This window comes from Dipodomys ordii, unplaced genomic scaffold, assembly GCF_000151885.1.
Source record: "Dipodomys ordii isolate 6190 unplaced genomic scaffold, Dord_2.0 Scaffold16, whole genome shotgun sequence".
NCBI lineage: Eukaryota > Metazoa > Chordata > Mammalia > Rodentia > Heteromyidae > Dipodomys > Dipodomys ordii.
In genome coordinates this window covers 16,225,410-16,245,499 of record NW_012267232.1, presented here as the reverse complement: position 1 = coordinate 16,245,499, position 20,090 = coordinate 16,225,410, and the positions used below count along the sequence as shown (strand labels likewise).

At 37.4% G+C, this 20,090-nt stretch overlaps 1 protein-coding gene across 1 annotated transcript in view; it reads left to right on the top strand.

The window, feature by feature from the left end:
- The window catches only part of LOC105982588, a 116,900-nt gene that overhangs the window by 48,731 nt on the left and 48,079 nt on the right, over window positions 1-20,090 (top strand). The window contains exons 6-8 of the mRNA XM_013012236.1: window positions 297-424; window positions 3,823-4,014; window positions 11,207-11,348. Of these exons, the coding sequence (XP_012867690.1) occupies window positions 297-424; window positions 3,823-4,014; window positions 11,207-11,348 (462 nt within the window). The remainder of the gene's footprint in view (window positions 1-296; window positions 425-3,822; window positions 4,015-11,206; window positions 11,349-20,090) is intronic.

The window sequence follows — 20,090 nt, the reverse complement described above, 5'->3', positions numbered from 1 at the left end:
TCTTGCTTTAATCCCTAGCACTCGGAGAAAACAAGCAAGGAAAAGAGGTATTGTTTTTGGAGGCTAAAATATTCATGGTAATAAATGAAAATTATTGTAAACAAAATATTTACTAATATTTTTTATTTCCAAGAAGTTTTATACATAAAATTTAGGAATGGACTTCGAGGGAAATAGCTTACTTTTGGATTTACATTGTTGTAAAGTGAACATAGAAACAAAGAACTTAAGAGTATGAGTGAATGATCTTCCAGCATTATAACTTCCCTTAACAACTTATTTTCTGTTTTCTTAAGGTAGATGCATCAGAATTCTTGCAAATCAAAGGAGAAGAAATTAAACCAATACGGAAAGTGAAATTTGGAATTCCAACACCAAGAAAGGCTTTAAAATCCAGATGGCGCCATTACAGACGAACTAAAAAGTAACTTTATTAAATTGACAAATTTTACCATTTGAAGGACAGTCATTCAGTAGCTTGATTCATGAAAATGCATATTTTAGAAAAGGAAAATCCAGTGTGTTAGTAATTCCTATATGATACCTGAGTTTAAATTTCTAGAGACAAAGTTGGTAACAGGTTTTGGAGTTAGGATATAGGCTTTACTGCAAGCTTTCCTCTATTACAGTTTTTAAAAAATATTTTTATTGTAAAAATACTGTACAGAGTGGTTACAGTTACATGAGTAAGGTAATGAGTACATTTCCTATCCAGCATTGTTACTCCCTCCTTTGTTTTTTCCCTACCATCACTTCTCTCCCCCCTTCCCCCCCTCCCCTGCCAAGTTGTAAAGTTCATTTTCTACATAGTGTCTTGTACATCTCATTGTTACAATGGGCCAACCTGTATCCTTGTTTCAGCATTTTGTTATTTCCCTTCCCCTCCCCAAATTAGAAAAATGTATATACAAGATTCAGGGCACCAATAGCAAATGCAGTGAAAACAGGGGTTATACCGAGGGGGAGGAACATATAAGAGAAACAAAAAAAAAATCACATAGTACATTTTAGATACATTAAAAACAATAGCAAGAAAGAAAAAAAAACAAGTTGTGTCCCTATCTTGGGGTTTATTTCACGTAACATCATCTTATACGGTCATATGTACATAGCTTTTGACCTTTTCTGCTTGTCCTCGACTTATACTAGTTATTGCAAATAATGGAAACCATGGGACCTATGTTTCATTGGGCATGGCTTACTTCATTTAATAGATTTTTTTCCAAGTCTTTCCATTTCCTAACAAATGGGGCGATGTCATTCTTTCTGATGGAGGAATAGAATTCCATTATATATACCAATTAATGCTTTTACACTTTATCAATGTAACAATGGGACTCAAAATAGCTTTTTGTGGGACTAAAGGAAGTGAAAAGTTAACATTTTAGATTCCAAATTTTGGTCACTTCAATAGTTGATTTGGATTAACTGCTTTCTCATATTGGTTCATTTTGTTATGATAAAGTATAAGACAACCCAACACTAAATGTTTCTCGGCTACTCATGCTAGTAATTTAGATAGCTTTCTCTCTCTCTCCTCTTGTGTTTTAATGGGGTTTCTTATTACACAAGAATGCACAATTTTGGACAACAATGTATAAAGATATCATAGGATGGTTTACCTTTTACCATTCACCTTGTTGAAACTCTAGTTTTCTCCTTGTTTCACTACTAGGGCTTTATGGGTTGGTTTATTCTAGATTATTCTTCATTTAACTGTTTATGGGGCTTTAAAGAAGCTTTAATTATTAGCTTTTGTTGTTGCTTGGGGCACTGAAAGGCATGTTGAACATGGAAGACAGCTGTTTTTATGGCCAGCCTAAACTTTGTAAATGGATGTTACTCACTATTTAGTGGCTGAGAATAGACTCATGGGAAAAGAATTCCAAAGTCGATGAAACAGAGGAATTGGCATTTAAGTGACCCTGTACATGCCACTGCTTATCTGCATTGCTTTGAGCTCATTTAGTTAGCAAGATTATGTATTAAAACAAACAGTCACAGCAGACAACAAGTACTTTACTTTCAATAAATAGTTACTGTCAGATTATCAATGAAGCAGAAACTTCTTGATTTTAACCTCCCCTAAAACTCCTTGCATTTAGTGCATTAAGCAAAGTAGTATGGCCACACACAGAGCAAGGGTCTTTTCTTTTTTATGTCAGCATTTCAAAGAATGACAAATAGTCCTGCTTAAGGAGATTGTGCTGTAAAAACACATAACCTTTCTTGAGCATGCCCAAAATATTTCTAGATCTTATTGATATATGTAATGTTATTTTAATTCATTGAAACTGAAATTAGAAATTTCCATTGCAGAGAAAAGAATGAAATGCAAACGAAGAAAAATTCTGATGTTTGAATAAGAAAAGATAATTTTGGGAAAATGTTCCTGAAATCTTTAATTCATAGCTCCTTTTTCCTTCAATCAATTGTTAACTTTTCTCTGGTGATTTTCTCTTGAATGGTATTCTTGGGAATCAAACTCTTGGTGGCAGGATATGGTTATTTAGCTCAATAACCAAGGGAGATTCTTTTACTAATTTATGTTGTTAGACTATAATGGGATCATAGGAATTCAGACCTGTTGCAATGCTTTTTTAAAGAAAAGAAAAGTCAGTAATGTAATCTCAAGCACATTCCACTAGCCAGGACCTGTCTGGGACAGAATGATGATATAAATGAGCTTGACATGGGGGCTCACCTTGTTGTTTTCTCTCCTTCTCTCTCCCTCCCTCCTTTCCTTCCTTCTTCTATTTCTCTCTCTCTTTTGTCTAAGCTTTTTTTTTTTTAAGGAACTCAGAAGCCAGGTGCCGATTAAAATCTTAGCTCACACAGATAATCCTAGCTACTCAGGAGGCTGAGAACTGAGGATCACAGTTTGAAGCCAGCCTGGCAGAAAAGTCCTTGAGACTCTTCCTTCCAATAAACTACTCAGAAAAAGCTGGCGCTGTGGCTCCAGTAGTACAGTGCTAGCTTGAGCAAAAGAAGGTCAAGGACAGTGGCTAGGCTTTGGGCGTCTGAAAGAATGTAGGTAAAGAAACAACTACAGAAGGCTAGCACATAGCAGGCACTCAATAAGTATTTGCCGATTGGATGGCAAAAGCAGATCATCATGACTTCTTGTGTGTGTGTGTGTGTGTGTGTGTGTGTGCGCGCGCGCACGCTAGTGCACGCTCGCTCATCCTGGGGCTTGAACTTAGGACCTGGGCACTGTACCTAGGTCTTCTGATCAAGGCTAATGCTCTACCACTTGAACCACAGCTCCACTTTCAATTTTTCTTTTTCTTTTCTTTCTTTATTTTTGTGCTTAATTGAAGATAGAAGGCTCATAGACTTCCATTCCCAGGCTGGCTTCGAACTGTGATCATCAGATCTCAGCTTCCTGAATAGCTAGGATTATAGGCATGAGTCAACTTGTTTCTACTTTAAAAGGCAGGGGAGACACAAGTTTCAGAGAAGTGGATGGAACCTATCATGTCAATGTAGCAGGACATGGTATGCCATTGGCAGATGGTAGATATATATTCAGGGACATTACTGTTTGAGCAGAGGAATCCACCATGGCTGGACATGGTGTTCTTGGACTGAACCATAGAATTCAAGACAGAAGAGGCTTGCAGTGGGATAGTAGTGAGTTTGCTTTAGAAAGACATGTGGATTGAGATTTTCAGCAGGCAGTTGGATGACTAGTTCTGTATCTGCCCTCCTACTTGTAAGGTATCTTACCTGGAGCTTGACTTGAACAGTCACTGTAAGTGTACTTCATATCTAGATTCTACCCAGTAATGAATGAAGCTCACTTGCTTTCTTTTCCTCCAGAATGCTACCGGGCTTCATCCCTCCTCACATTCATGATCTTTGCAAGACCATCCCGGCCCAGGAGCTGCCAGTTGAGCTGTACCTGGCTTCTCGTGTGCTCTACACTGCTGACAAGATGAGTCACAGGAATATGCTCCGCACACTTGGGCCGTCTTTCTTAGGTGATCGGTTTACAGATGAGCAAAGAGAGAGGTAAGAGAATCTTAAAATATTAAATATTAATCTAAATAAAACTTTTCAATATTAAATTTTAACAGTATTTTAAAAGATCAGTTTTTCTTGCCCTTAAAGCATTGTCAGTGACTGACCTATACTTGTCATGGGATGCTCTGAACCCATTTCCTCAAACATGATTTTTAGTAAAAATTGGAGCATTCTGTTAAATTCTTTCATGGTTTAAAAATAATGGCCCAATTTCCTGGTGTTCAGTAATAACATTAAGCTTTTATTTGAATTCCTAAAAGGCAGAACTCAAACCAATTTTTATTCAGACAAAATATATTTTGAAGATTCAAGGGTCAGTTATAATTTTATGCATCTGAAGTCCAACTTTCTTTTTGTATCAGTGTTTTCCCTCATAGTTGGTACTCTACTACTTGAGCCATACCTCTAGTTCAGTTTTATGCTTGTTAAGGAGATATGAGTCTCTTGAATTTGTCTGCTCATGCTGGATTTGAATCATGATCCTTCGATCTCAGCCTCTTGAGTTACTAGCATTCTAGGTGTGAGACTGGCACTGGCAAAGTCTTATTTTAATTCATCAAGTCATTGTTTGATAACTTTTTGATAAACATGGGAACCATTTTTGGAAATTTCAAAACTATTTCAGGATGTCTCATAAAAAATAGTAGTTCAGGAAAATAGTCTTTAGGATTTCCCCTAAAAGCTTAAAATTGGGAGTAAAAAGTACAAGATTCTACATGTTTTTGTAGTGCTGTGAATTTTGAACCCAGGGCCTCATGCATACTAGACAAGTGTTCTACAAATGAACTACAACCCCAGCCCCTGAGACTACACAGTTCTGAGTAATTTCTATTAGCACTTTGCAAGCTAAGCATAATTTTGAGGACTTACACCTTCTATTGATCATGTAAAGTAGGGAAAATGCTGGTTTCTTTCCAATTCTAATTTTTTTTTCTTCAAATAGATCTCACTTTCTTTTTCCAAGAGAGAGTCAATAAATGGTCTATTTGATAATGATAATTCTTAGCAATTTGTTCTTAAGTACCAAATAAGAAGTTAATTTAAGTACTGAATATTTAATTTGCTAGCATCCCTCTCACGAGGATTACCTTGCTAAACATAGCTTAACCTTTTCAAAATATATCTGTCTGCTGAGCTTACAAATTTGGAGAAATGTATAATTTTCCTACACTAATAAGGAGTTCTAAAGAAAGGTAATTGTGAGCACAAAATTAAAACCTTTTCATTTGATAGCTTTTGCTTCATTCTGTACAATGAATAGTTAACTCCGGATTATAATACTACTTGTGGTTACATAGTTTTAGTGTTTTCCTGATTCTGTGTATAGTAATTGGTTAACTGTGACAAAAAATAAGAACTGTAAGGATATATGTATATATACATTTATATATATTTATTTGGTAGTACTAGGGTTTAAACTTGGGTTCTCAGACAGCTACTCTACCATTTGAACAATGTCTCCAGCCTTTTATATTCTGCATAGGGTCTTCACACTGGATTATATTCTATTTATTCTTCATGGTTTATCTGGGATGACAAAAATGCCCTTAAGTTTCTCTGTTGAGTTGGGTCTTTTGAACTTTTTTGCTTAGGCTGGATTGGAGCCATTGTTCTGATCTCAGCCTCTTTTTTGTTTCTTTACTATATCCTAAAATCTGTTAAAAATCACCAATATTTATGTACATATTTTTCTTTGCTTGTAGTAATTACTTATAATGTAAAGAAATAAAAATCTGAAATAAACTGTTTTTATCTTATTTTCATGTAATTGATTTCATCCCCATTCATTTTAAGTATGAACAAGATTTTTTTTTTTTTTTGGTCAGTCATGGGGCTTGAACTCTGGGCCTGGGCACTGTTCCTCAGCTCTTCAGCTGAAGGCTAGCATGCTACCACTTGAGACGCAGCACCACTTCCAGTTTTCTAGTGGTTTATTGAAGATACCAGGGCTGGCTTTGAACTGTGATCCTTAGATCTCAACCTCCTGAGTAGCGAGGATTACAGGCATTAGCCACCGGTGCCAGGCTTATGTACAGGATTTTTGAATTTTCGTTTAAATTAAATAATTTTCTTAACATATATTTGGAGGTGGGTTGATTTCTAATTAACTTTTTCTGGCATAAGCAAATGCCTTCTGATATAGTACTAGCTTTTCAGTTCAGGATGTTCATTATACTCTTTAATAATGTTTGCGTTTTATTCATTTGGTACATTTTTTCAGGAATACCAGCTCTCTATATGTTGGTTCTTTTTCATTACCTCATCTCTACATTTATTATTTCTTTGCACCCCTTTCTCAAGTCTGTTAATCAGTTCTTACATTTTCTGAGATGTAAAGTTTAAAAAAAATCACAATTTTCATGCTAATACTGCATTACTTTTTTTTTTGCTGGTCCTGAGGCTTGAACTCAGGGCCTAGGTGCTGTTCCTCAGCTCCTTTTGCTCATGGTAATCACTCTACTTGAGCCACAGTGCCACTTCCAGCTTTTTTGAGTAGTTTATTGGAGATAAGAATCTCATTTAAATAGGGATACAGGTGGACTCATTGCAACAATGAGATGTACAAGTTATTATGTCTAAAACGAACTTTACAACTTTGGTGTGGGGAGGGGCTAAAGGTAGGGGTGGGGGGGCGGGGAGAATTGGAGCGGGGTGGAGGGAGGATGGGAAGGGATGGGAAGGGGAAACAAAGGAGGAGGCTATAATGCTTGATACGAAATGTACTCATTATCTTGCCCATGTAATTGTAACCCCTCTGTACAGTATTTTCACAATAATAATAATAATAAAAAAAGACTCTTACAGAGTTTCCCGCCCAGTCTGGCTTCAAACTGTGCTCTTCACATCTCAGCCTCCTGAGTAGCTAAGATTATAGGCGTGAACTACCTGCACTCGGCTACTTTTCTTAATTTTATAGTTTCAAGAAAAATCCACAAATCTTTCATTTTGTTTGAAATTGTACTGTTTCATGAAAACATAAAAGTTTTCTTTGAGACCCTAAGACAGGACCTGTCCAAATTACTTTTGTTTCTCATAATAAATCTTTTTCAAAAGGCTAGTCTACATACAATTCTTTGAATGCTATGTTTGCTCCTTATCCTTTGTAGAATCTTCATTGAACTAAGTAACTGGATTGTTTTGAAGGTTCATCTGTGAAGGAAGACAGATCATTTTTGGCTACCCAAATTAAATATGGCATGGATTTCTCTAGTATTTCTTGACTGCTCATTTGGGAAGCATTAAAATGACTAGGCAGTGGAATTGAGGTGCAGGTGCACATTACAAGTACAGTCATCAGAATCCTGAACGGTGTGGGAGAGGCAAGGCATGACTTGACAATTTTACTTATTTCAGTGATTCTTCCATTTGCAAGATTGTATCCAAACCCACCAAACAGGATAGAGATATTTTGATAAGAAAACAGAAAAATTGCATGGCTGAGAATACATGGAGGTCCACTGCACTTCACTGCACTTGGGTAATTTCTATGAACCTTTTGCAAGCTAAACATAATTTTGAGGACTTACATCTTCTATTGATCATGTAAGGTGGGGAAAATATCAAATGAAGTACTAACAACAATCCGGTGTTTACAATATTGTTGCATTTTCTAAGTGAGGAAAGTGCAGTGTAGTGATTGAGTGACCAGTCCATATTTACATGGCTGGTAAATGCTATAATTCAGATGCAGTCACTCCGATTCTAAATGTAATTTCTATTATATCCTTCTACTTTCCCCCTCTTCATTTATTTTATTCTGAATACTCAATCTCCTTCTCTTTTCAATCCTTGCTTAAGACAGCACAGGTCCCCATGCCCCTCATTTCTCAGGCTAATTCTAGCTTCACCTTTTTCCTTACTCAGCCTTATTACTTGCTGCAACCCTACCTAAGGTGATCCGTCACAGACTTCTTTTACCACAAACTTAAGCCCTGTTTGAAGTCTATCTGGTAATGTGTATCACAGAAGTACCTATATCAGTCATAAGATATCTTGACATTCTACTACCCTGCATTTTTTATATTATCTATTAGACTGAGGCAGAATTATGCACCCCAAATTGCAGCTGGTGGCAGAGTGAGAATTATAATCAGGAGTTCCCTCAGATTTCTGATGTGTTCGCTTTGAACAAACAGCTCATTAGTATGCCTTACATGTATTAAAAAATATATGTAGACTGGGTTGACAAAAAGTATTTTTAGTAGGTCCTATTAGATTTAAAAAATATAGTATATTAGTGAATTATAGTATATTATAGCTTATTAGTGAATTTTTGTTTTTTAATAGGATTTGTTTTTAATAGAATTTTTGTTTTTTAGTGAATAATTATAGTATGTTAGTGAATTTTTTTTAATGGAAAGACCATAAAGTGTATTTATTTGGAAATTTGTGTTTCTAACTCCAGTGTGTAAAAGCTGAGTGTCATTCCACCAGATGTCACTGTTCGCATATAGCAATGAAGTTGCAATGACTTAAACATACAATTTGCCCTCCCTCATTATATTTGATAAAAAAGAATTCTGACTGTATGTCTGTTTTCCTATAGGCTCATTATTTTGTTAAGACTACATTCTGTGCTTTTAACAAAGCACATAATTTTTAAGCCCCCATGCAAAAGAAAATCTTACATAGCTGAATTCTTTCAGACCTCTGTCCTGGCTTTTAAAGCAACATTCTCTACAAGTTAGAGTTGTTCAGACTATTAGTTGAGACCCCCATAAAGTGTATTGTGACATCAGTTCAATGCTTTTCTATAGACACTTAAGAAATGTGTAGAATGGAACAGTCCATTGCATGCCAAGTATCATTTTTGTTTGTGAGTTACTCAAAAATTTCCCTGTACACATTTTGTGACTTCCCTAAAAGCAATGGAGGGGTCCATCCTGTGAATCTCCTCTCAGGCCTCTGGGTATTCAGAAGCAAGGTACATGTTCTAGGGAGAAGACCAGGTAAGCTGTAGTGCAGAATCTCTCTGGAAGAGTCCTAGCAGGGTGGAGGAAACAGTCAGAGGGAGAACAGGGTTGCCTAGGTAGTAGCTCACACTCAGATGCTAGAGGAAGTTGCCTTTTGAACTGCATGACAGAACTTACAATAAGAAATATATTTTTGCTGGACTCCAGTGGTTCATCATGACTATAACCCTAGCTACTCAGGAGGCTGAGATCTAAGGATTATGTTATAAAAGCCAACCTGGGCAGGAAAGTTCTCAAGACTCTTATCTCCAATGAATCACTGAAGAGCTGGAAGTGGAGCTGTGGCTCAAGTGGTAGAGCACTAGCCTTGAGCAGAAAAGCTCAGGGACATTGCCTAGACCCTGAGTTCAAGCCCCAATACCAGCAATAGAGAAAAAAAGGAATAGATATTTCAAAGTCTCTGATCTCATGGGACACTGATGTTGACTCCAAAGGAGGGTTAGCTTTTGCTCCTAGAGGAGTTGGCTTGTTTCTTTCCATCAGCATCCTCACTATTATAACAATGATGATTACAACACCAATCGCTTACTGAGCATGTACTGTTTGGAAAAGTATTAAAAAGAAAATTTCCTTATCGTGTTGGTCTGCTTTCTATTGTGCTAACATAATTGTGTTGGTCTGCTTTCTGTTGCTCTAACATAATTGTGTTGGTCTGCTTTCTGTTGCTCATATATCTAAGACTGGGTAAAGAAAATAGGTTTATATTGTCTCACATTTCTGAAGGTGGGAAAAGCCTAACATTGGACTTGCTCATCTGGTCAGCAACATCTCAGGCTGCTTCACTTTGGTGGGAAAATGGATAGACAAGGAAGGGCCTATCAGAGACAGAAAAGGAGAGCAAACTTCCTCCCACCATAGCTAACATTCCTGCAGTCAAGACATGAATCTAGTCATGAGGAATCCAACCCTATGACCCGAATACCTTCAACTGGGCCACACCTTCCAGCACTGCCATTTTGGCTGGAGGACAAGACATACATTTTCCTGGTGGAAATCATGTTCAAACCATAACTAACATAGCATAGCAAGTAGCTAAAGGGGCTGGAATCCTTGCCCTTAATCTCATCCTAAGGCTTATTCTTTCCAATATATCAATAGTTTTTAGACTTCTCTGAAGATAAGTACCATTTTTTTTTTTTGTGCTGGTCCCGAGGCTTGCACTCATGGCTTGGGCACTGTCCCTGAGCTTCTTTTGTTCAAGGACTTGTACCACAGCACCACTTCTGGCTTTTTTTTTTTGTGTGGCTTTTCCTTCCTGGGCTGGCTTTAACCCATGATCCTCTGATCTCAGACTGGGTAGCTAGGATTACAGACATGAGTCACCAGTGCCTAGCTAGACAATCTTGGTGTCTGGTAAGTATAATAATTATTCAGTTGTATTACAAATTTATGAAATTAGAATCTCCAAAGGAGGGGTCTGGGAAGGTATAGATTTGACAATCATCTTAGGATATTCTTACCTCTGGGCTGTTTATGGACAACCTGAATTGTATCAGTTATTCTCACATTGAGTGTGTCAGAATTGACTGCAGTGCTAGTTAAAACATAGAAGACTCGACCCACACCTCAAGTTTTGATTCTGTGGTGGATCTAAATGGTTTGGATTTCTAACATGTTCCTACGTAACACTGATGATACTGGGCTGGGGCTGGCTTTGGCTTTGGCAATGTGTTTTACTAAGCCCCAATTCAACAGTATTTGTTCAGTATCTACTGTATTCAAATCCTTAGGAGATGGAAAACCTCACTTTTCCTCCAAAGTCACACTGTATCTAATCTTCTGTGAAAAAGATATATAGAAGACCCAATTTTAACACAGGTTCCATTAATTCCAGCAAGAGCTGCTTCAAGAAGGGAAAACGAATCTCAGAAGGCACCTTATCATTCTTACTTTCTGCTTAGGTTGGTGCTTTGCCTGAATCGAAGAAGTGAAATTTGTATTGAGCGTTTGCAGTGAAATAAGAGCTGTTGCATTTCAGTGTAGTGAAACAAAAGTATCATAAGGCTTACTGCTTTCATATATGCAGACCCAAACATAAATTGCTTTTGGATTAATTCTCATGTTGTATTTTTGGCCTTTTCCCTCCCACGTGTGTAGATGTCAAATGACACCATGTTTGTTTCAGCAGAAGTATGCAAAGAGCACAAACTTTTGTTTCCTTTATCAGTAATAGTAAAAACAAATGTATTGTTTGTGCCATGTTGTAGAATGCTGCGTGGAATATCTGCGATGGAGGAAAATGAAGAGGATATGGATGTTTCTCCAGCAGCGCCAACAGAATCCCCTGAACCTGAACATAGACTTAGTTGGCATGCTCAAAAACCACACCTGAGGCTCCTGGGAGAAGAAGTAAGAATTTTCTTGAATATTAGCTTTCTCCACCTCATAGATTCTTAAAATTTGAGGTTTATGATCCTCTTGACATTCCAAAATATTGTTAAGAACTTCAATAATTTACACAATCTTTTGACATTTACAATGTTAGAATAAATGCTAAAATATTTATTAAAAATAATAGTAACAAAATTATGAGTTAGCATAAACAATGTAATTTATGAAAATAATAATTCTTTGACATTACTATGGTTTGAACTCAGGGTCTAGGATTGCTAGACAAGTGCTCTACCTCTTGAGTTTCCTGCTTTTAGTTATTCCTTTGGCAAGGAGCATGCATTTCTTTTGCAGGCTGGTATTGGTTGAGTTCCTATTTACCCTTCTCTGTAGCTCAGGATGGCAAGTACAAAGCACGGTGCCTAGCCTTTCCCTGGATGAGATGTGAATTTCTTTCCTCTCGCTGTGATTCTTCTGACCTCTGCCTTCCAAATACTTAGCATTATAAGCATGAGCTCCTGTGCCTGATAACTATGTTTTTAAATAAAAATTAGAAAATCAGGATTGTTTGCTTAATTATTCTTCTATGGAGCACTTTACTTTTTGTTTCATAGAAGACAGCTACATTTTCTTTTCTTTTTATTTATTTTTTTATTTTTATTTTTTGTGAACACACTGTACAGAGGGGTTACAATTACATGGGCAGGTTAATGCATACATTTCTTATCAAGCATTGCAGCCTCCTCCTTTGTTTACCCTTCACATCCCTTCCCAGCCTCCCCCTCCCCAATCCTCCCTGCCTTCCCCCTCCCCCGCCCCCCCCACCAACACTACTGTGTTTAATTTTGTGGTTGTTTTAGTTGAAATATATGAGAAAATTATAGGTACTTGGAAAAGAACAATTTTCCATAGCCTTTGCTTATATAAATGTGGGCATTTTAATTAAATAACACACCGAAATTTAAATGAGTGCATATTTCTTGAGAGTTAGTTGGGATACTGCCACTTCTGGCCAAACTAGGCTATGATCATTGTCCTTATTCAGTTTATTGCCTAGTACAACAAAAACTCCTGGACATTACATAGAATGACTCTAAAAGTAGAGCCAAAGATGCACAGTAGTTATGAACTTAGAGTTAAAGAATAACATGTAAGTGAGTAAAGTTTCTGAGTTTTTCTTTTTGCTTCATATATGTTAAACTTAAGTTGAAAAGAAAAATGAAGAATAACCTGGAAATACCAATAGAGAAAGAAGAAAAATGCCTCAATGAAAACCTGTAATCAGAAGCCAAAAAAGCAGGCTAATATATTAGAATAAAACTTTTAGAAAAGGAAATTACTCTTCTGCAAGCAAATATGACAGAAAAAGCTACTCTCAGTCCTCACATTTGCCAGTAAAAGACTTGTGTCTATCCTTTCCCAAAGTGTTCCAACGTGTACTAACACCTTTGGACAAACTGACTGAGTATGGATCTGTGCTGTGGTTTGGATATAAAATGTCCCCTCAAAACTCATGCATTAAAGGCTTGGTGTACGATGTTCAAAGGTAGGGCTTTTGAAATGACTGGATCATGAGGGCTCTTATTTAATAAATGGATCAATACTTGGCTAGATTTATAATCAAATAAATGATTGGGAGATGGTGAAAGCTATGGAAGGAGACTTGATTGGAAGAAGACAGTCACTGTCAGTGGTGCCTTTGAGGATGGGTCTTGTTCTCAGCCTCTTGTGCTTTTTGTCTCCTTGCTTCCGGCTGCCATGTGGTGAGCAGCTCTGGCCTGCTTCATGGTCACTACCATGCTGTTTTAGCTTTGTCATAGGCCTACAACAATGGATCTAGCTGACTAGGGACTAAAACCTCTGACACAATGAGGCAAAATACATCTGTCTTCCCTGAAATAGCTTTCCTCAGATATTTTGTCTCATTATTAAGACGTCACTAATATAAATCAGGGCTTGCATTCTGTTAGAGTTGTGATGAAGCTTCCTTTTTTATTCCTGACAGTGAAACCACATGGAATTCCATTCCCATCCTCAGTAGGGATCCACTCTTCCCAATCCGCACTGTGGTGTGATCACAAGAGGTCTGTTTCATAGGGTGTCAGCAAAAAATTGTTTAAAGAAGGTGGAGAGTCTTATGACATAAGACCCCAAATGTCCAGATTTTATTTCAAAACCACTGATCACACTAATAATGAGGAAAATCTCACCTTGAATATCAAGAGCCAGTTCATGCATGGATTGATAACAGATGATAGAATTTTCTGATGAGAAACACTGTGATAATGGATGTTAGATGAATTTTCTGATGAAAAATTTGAAGCTGCCATCACACACTTTGCTTCAGTAAGCAATTACGAACACTTTTACAAAAAGTTCACAAAAAGTATGTCCAGAAAGAATACAATTGTGAAAAAGTTTGTTGCAACTAAAATCAGATTAAAAATCTTTATTTGTCTTAGACACTGAATGAGTCTGTTTCTACTGTGTGGTTGTACCTGGAAAATATTGTTCATCAATTTTATGGCTTTTGAAATGTTGGTACACTTTACAGTGAATACAATATCAAAATAACTTATAATTAGTGTTGCAGAAGTCTTCTTAATGGAAATCAGGAAAGGTTATAGTGAAAGCCATATATTTTCAACATTTGGATTTTTTTCTTTTTGGTTCAAAACCCTCAATTTTTAACTTAAAAAAATTTAGCTACTCTGGAGACTGAAATCTGAGGATTATGATTTGAAGCCAGCCTGGGCAGAAAAGTTTGTGTGATTCTTACCTCCAATTAAGTACCAAGAAAATGTAAGTGTGACTCAAGTGGCAGAGCTCTAGTCTTGAGCACAAAAGCTCAGAACCAGTACCCAGGTCCTGATCTCAAGCCCCAGGACCAGCATGTGTGTGTGTGTGCGCACATGCACACACACATATGAACCCCCCAATAAATGGAAAGAAATTAAAATTTAAAAAATTTAATATTTTTTTTGCTGGTACTAGGTTTTAACTCAGGGCCTCATGCTTGCTCGATTGGTGCTCCATCACTTGAGCCATGCTTTTGGTTTAGCTTTTTGCAATTAATTGAAGATGAAGCCTGGTGGACTTTTCTGCTCTGGCTAATTTCCAATCAAGATTCCCCAGACCTCAGCCTTTTGAGTAGGTAGGATTACAGATAAAAACTGTTGGGATCCAGCAACAGCCCCACATTTTGATTGGCATAACTAGTCTGAATTGTTTGATTTAAACTGACAGGCTTCTATTTTTCCTTTTTAGGAAAATATTTGCTATATAACCTGATTCTTATTTGACTTATTTGTTATTTATTTTTCATACTTATTCATTCATTCCTATATCTGGGTTTGAATCCTCAAGGTTTTGCTCAGTTTTCTTAGTCAGAGCTGGTAGTCTACCACTTGGGTTACTCCTCTAGCCCAACCTAATCTTATTCTCAGTCATTATAGTTTATTAATCGAAACAGTATGGTCAGTTTACAACTCACGTTTTTCCTCCGGCTTCACCCTCCTTCAGTGGTAGCCATGGACACATCTGTGTGTTCAGCTCATTCTTTACATTGACTAGAAAAAAGATGTGAGAGTTCATAAAATTTATGATTTTTTTCTTGCTGCTCAGAGGGCTTTTAAAAAGAATTTTGCCTGGATTCAGGCAAAAGGTATTGCCTATATATATATATATATATATATATATATATATATATATATTTTTTTTTTTTTGGTACCATCAGCGTAAATGTCAACACAGTGAAAAAGGCAAATAACCTTTTCCAGGGTCTCAGACTACATTTTCAAAGCTGGTGTTCTGCTTTATGTTTCATTGATGTGAGACTGACCTTACGACTGAAATTAATGTGCATGTATGTCTTTTTCCCTCCATGAACACAGTGCTCTGACCTTAGGTCTATCAGTATAAGCATGAGTGATTGTCCTATATGGTAATATGCATATTGTAACCTGAGGGTCTCTGCAGGTGCAGGTAAACACTAAATTAAACAAGTATGCTTTATAGTTAGTAATTCAGTTTGCTACGTACCCTTGGCCTGCATGTGAAATTCTAGCAACCACCAGCACTTCTGTTTCTATTCATTTTCCTAGAACTCTTCTTAGAACATTTTGGGTTTGGCAGAGTAAACTGATTCACCATGATTGGTTTCTTTATTAATATAATTGAATACATTCTCTCCTGTGTACTATTGTTTAGCCTCTCCTTTTGAGGTTTGTGTCTTACATCTAGAGCAGTAATTTTATTCTGCCTGCTTAAGCTGCTATAAATCTGTTTATGGCACTGGGGGAATTACTGCATCATATATGATATGTCATTGTGTACCTGAAATCTCAATTCCTAAGTGCTCTCTGGAAGACTTGTCATCTGATTTGGGAAGAGTTTGCTCATATTATAGTTTAGCCAGGACTCACTGGCTCTGAGTGTTCATAACACGGTATTCAAGATACATTGTGAATTTTTATTTGCTGGGTCTGGGTCTTCATCTATTATCCAGGAACTTTGTATCATGTCCACTCTGTAGAAGATGGTACTGTCCGGGGTTCATAGTGGATGCTAAAGTTGTGCTTGAAGGTTGAAAATTACTTGAGCTCAGGTTTCCTCTACCAGAAGTTTTTTTTTAAAGGAGAAGATGTATAGCCCAATTAAATATTATTAAAGTCAATGAAAAGTTTAAAGGAGTGAATAGGATTAAAGTACTTTATGTTCATGTATGGAATGTTGAAACCTGTTAAAATTGCTTTGTATTATACTATAGCTACTCACTACTTGGGAGCAGGATATTGGAAGATCCTGGTTTAAAGCCAGCTCAGGAAGTTCATGAGTGTGTGTGCAGTAGAGCACACACTTCTTATCTTAGCTGTAGAGAAAACACAATGGTTGGGAAATATGGCAATGTACATGTCATTTCTAGTGAAATGGGAGGCACAGGAGGAGGATTGAAGCCCAGAACATCTAGAGATAAATTGAGAGCCTACTTTGAAAATTACCAGGGCCAAATGGGGCTGGAGTTGTGGTTCAAGTTGCAGAGCACCTGCTTAGCAAGGAAGAAACCCTGAACTCAATACCCAGAACTGCCAAAAACAAAACAAAGACAATTGTGTTGCCAGGTGCCAGAGGCTCATGTTGGTAATAATAGATATTCAGGAGGATGAAATCTGAGGAATGCAGTTTGAAGCCTGCCAGAGCAGGAAAGTCTGTGAGACTCTCATTTCCAATTAACACCAAAAAAGCTGGAAGTGGAGCTATGTCTCAAGAGCTAAAGTGCTAGCCTTGAGAAAAAAAGCTCAGGGACAGCACCTAGGCCCTGTGTTCAAGTCCCAGGACTCACACACCTACCCCCCCAAAAAAACCAACCCAACCCAGTTGTTCTTTACAAAAGGGGGGAGTAGGATGGAGTAGTATGGGGGGTAGATTTGAACAAAGTACATTATATCACATATGGAAGCATCATAGTGAAATGCCTTTGTATAATGGGTAGTCAACCTAGAGCAATGGAGAGGCAGGGAAATGATGGAACTGGGGAGTGGTAACAACAGGAAAACTTCTATGTGGGGAACGGAGAGAACAAGGAGCAAGAGGAGGAGTGGGATTTCCCCTGATGACCCTGGATGTGTCCAGTGTTGGGGAGGAGGGTTCTGGGGCTTTACATTAGCTCCTCTTCATTGCTGTTAGTTGGATAGTTGATTTATACAACTGAGGGAGAGATAAAATGCCTTCTTACCCACTTCAACAGGAAGTAAGGCAAGCTCTCTTCTGCATTCCATCTTCCCTTTTGTCCTTCCTCTTTGTGAGAAAAGCATATTTCCACATACTTTCAGGATGATTTAATTTGTAGATTCCTTGAGGTCACAGGTAATTATAGAAATAGCTGAAGACTGGAGGAAAATCTATTAGATCCGAGTCAAAAGGTTTTAGATTTTATCCCATAAACTTTACTGGCTGAATGGCTCTAGTAAATGCATTGACTTTGTTCCCACCATGCTCTCTTGGCAGATAAGTATAAAGCCAGTTTGTTATTTTTGTTGTGGGATGTGATGGGACAAATTGAGGTCCTCTCCATCCAAATTTATATGATGGAGTCCTATCACCCCAGTACTTTAGAATATGACTTTATTTGGAGACAAGGGCTTTAAAGAGGCAAGTAACTTAAACTGGGACCTCTAGGGTTATCTTGAATGTGATGGGATTGGTGTCCTTCAACAATGAAAAGAGAAAGTGAGACACATAGTGGAGAGTCCATGTGAACACATAGAAGGAAGATGATCATATACAAGCCAAGGAGATCTCCCACGACCTAAGCATATCAACCCCTTGACCTTGGACTTCTATACCCATAACTGTGAAAATGAAAAAGTCAATAAAAATAGTATTACCAGTAATACCATGCTTTCAAACAGCTATTATGTTAAGATATTACCACATTTTCTTTAAGCTCTTTTTATGAAGACCTGATTTATTCATTGAGTGATGTCTGGACTAATTCCATCCCTTGTCTATGATGAATAGTGCTGCGATGAACATGGTTGTGCTGGTAGCTTTACTGTAACCTGGTTTGTAATCTTTTGGATAAATGCCAAGAAGTGGAATTGCTGGATCATAGAGTAGTTCTATGTTTAGTCTGTTGAGGAACCTCCATACTGCTTAACAAAGTGGTTAAACAAATTTACCTTTCTATCAACAGTTTATTAAGGTTCCCTTTTGTCCACATCCATACCAGCATCTGTTATTGTTTGTATTTTTGATGATGGCCATTCTAACTGTAGTGAGGTGAAATCTCTGAGTTGTTTTGAACATTTCTAAATGTGTCTATTGGCCATTTTTATTTCTTCCCCGGAGAAGTCCCTCTTTGTCTCTTCCCATTTATTAATTGGGTTGTTGGTTCTTGGAGGGTTTAGTTTTTTAAACTTTCTGTATATTCCAGATATTAGGCAATTTCTGATGTAGAGCTGGCAAAAATCTTCTCCCATTCTGTAGGCTAACTTTTAAACTTGTTAGATATGACCTTTACCATGCAGAATCTTTTTAGTTTGCTGCAATCCTATTCATACCTATTCTAGTACTAGGGGTTTGAATTGAGGGATTTGCGCTTGCTTGGCTTGCTTTGCTGGCACTCTACCACTTGAGCCATACCTCCATCCTGGCTTTTGCTGATTATTTTAGGGCTGGAGTCTCACAAATTTCCTCATTGTCCTCATTAGCTTTCAACCATGGTCTTCTAGATTGAAATCAGTCTCCTAAATTGCTAGCATTACAGGCATCAGCCACTGGCACCTAGCTTGTTTCATACTTTAAAAAACAAAAGCTAATAAATCATTAAACAAGTCCTCATATTTCTTTTTAATTTTACTTCACTTCCTCCCTACTCAGGGAAATTATTGCTATAATTATGGTCTTTTCAAGTATGACTTCATAGTTTATTAGCTATATTTGTCATCATACAAATAAATAATATAATAAGATATGATCTAGATGCATTTATATAAAGAACAGTTTTTTCTTTTTATTGTCAGGGTGATGTACAGAGGGGTTACAGTTACATAAGAAAGGTAATAAGTACATTTCTTGTCAAACTTGTTATCCTTTCCCTCATTTTTCTCCTACTATCCCACCCTCCAATCCCCCCAAGTTGTACAGATTCACAAGACAACATATTGTCTTGTTGCATATTGTCATATTGCTGTTGCATTAGTTTCCCCCTTGTCCTTTGTATCACCATTTTGTTGTTACCCTTCCCATCCCTAATTCAAATAAATGTATATACTATACCAAGGTACCAGAATAAATACAGTGACAACATAAGATATACCATAGGGGGAAGAACACAAAAGAAAAAAGAAATCATGTAGTACATTGAGAACAACAAAAACAGAGAAAAACCTCTTGTATCTATGTCTTGGGGTTTGTTTTGCTTAGCATCATCTTATATGGTCATATGTACATAGTTATTGAGCTATTCTGCTCATCTGCCAAGATTATCCTACACGTAAACTAATTATTGCAAATAAGGGAAACCATGGGACCTACATTTCTTTGGGTCTGGTTTACTTAATATGATTTTTTCCAAATCTTTCCATTACCTTACAAATGGGGTGGTATCATTCTTTATGATGGGAGCATATAATTCCATTGTGTATATATGACACATTTTCTTGATCCATTCATCTACTGAGGGACATCTGGGTTGGTTCCATATAGTAGCTATGGTGAATAATGCTTTGATAAATATAGTTGTGCTGGTAGCTTTAGTATGGCCTTGTTTTTGGTCATTTGGATAAATGCCCAGGAGTGGGATTGCTGGGTCATAGGGGAGCACTATGTGTAGTCTTTTGAGGAATCTCCATACTGCTTTCCAGAGTGGTTGAGCAAGTTTATACTTCCACCAACAATGCATAGTATTCCTTTTGGCCACATCCCCTCCAGCATCTGTTGTTAATAGATTTCCAGATTCTAGCCATTCTAACTGGGGTGAGGTGGAATCTCAATGTTGTTGTTTGTTTTTTGTCAGTCGTGGGGCTTGAACTCTGGGCCTGGGCGCTGTCCCTGTGCTCTTCAGCTCAAGCGAGTGCTCTACCATTTGAGCCACAGCGCCACTTCTGGTTTTCTGGTGGTTTATTGGAGATAAGAGTCTCATGGACTTTTGTGCCTGGGCTGGCTTTGAACCTCGCTCCTCAGATCTCAGGCTCCCAAGTAGCTAGGATTACAGGCGTGAGCCACCAGCACCTGGCTTCAATGTTGTTTTGATTTGCA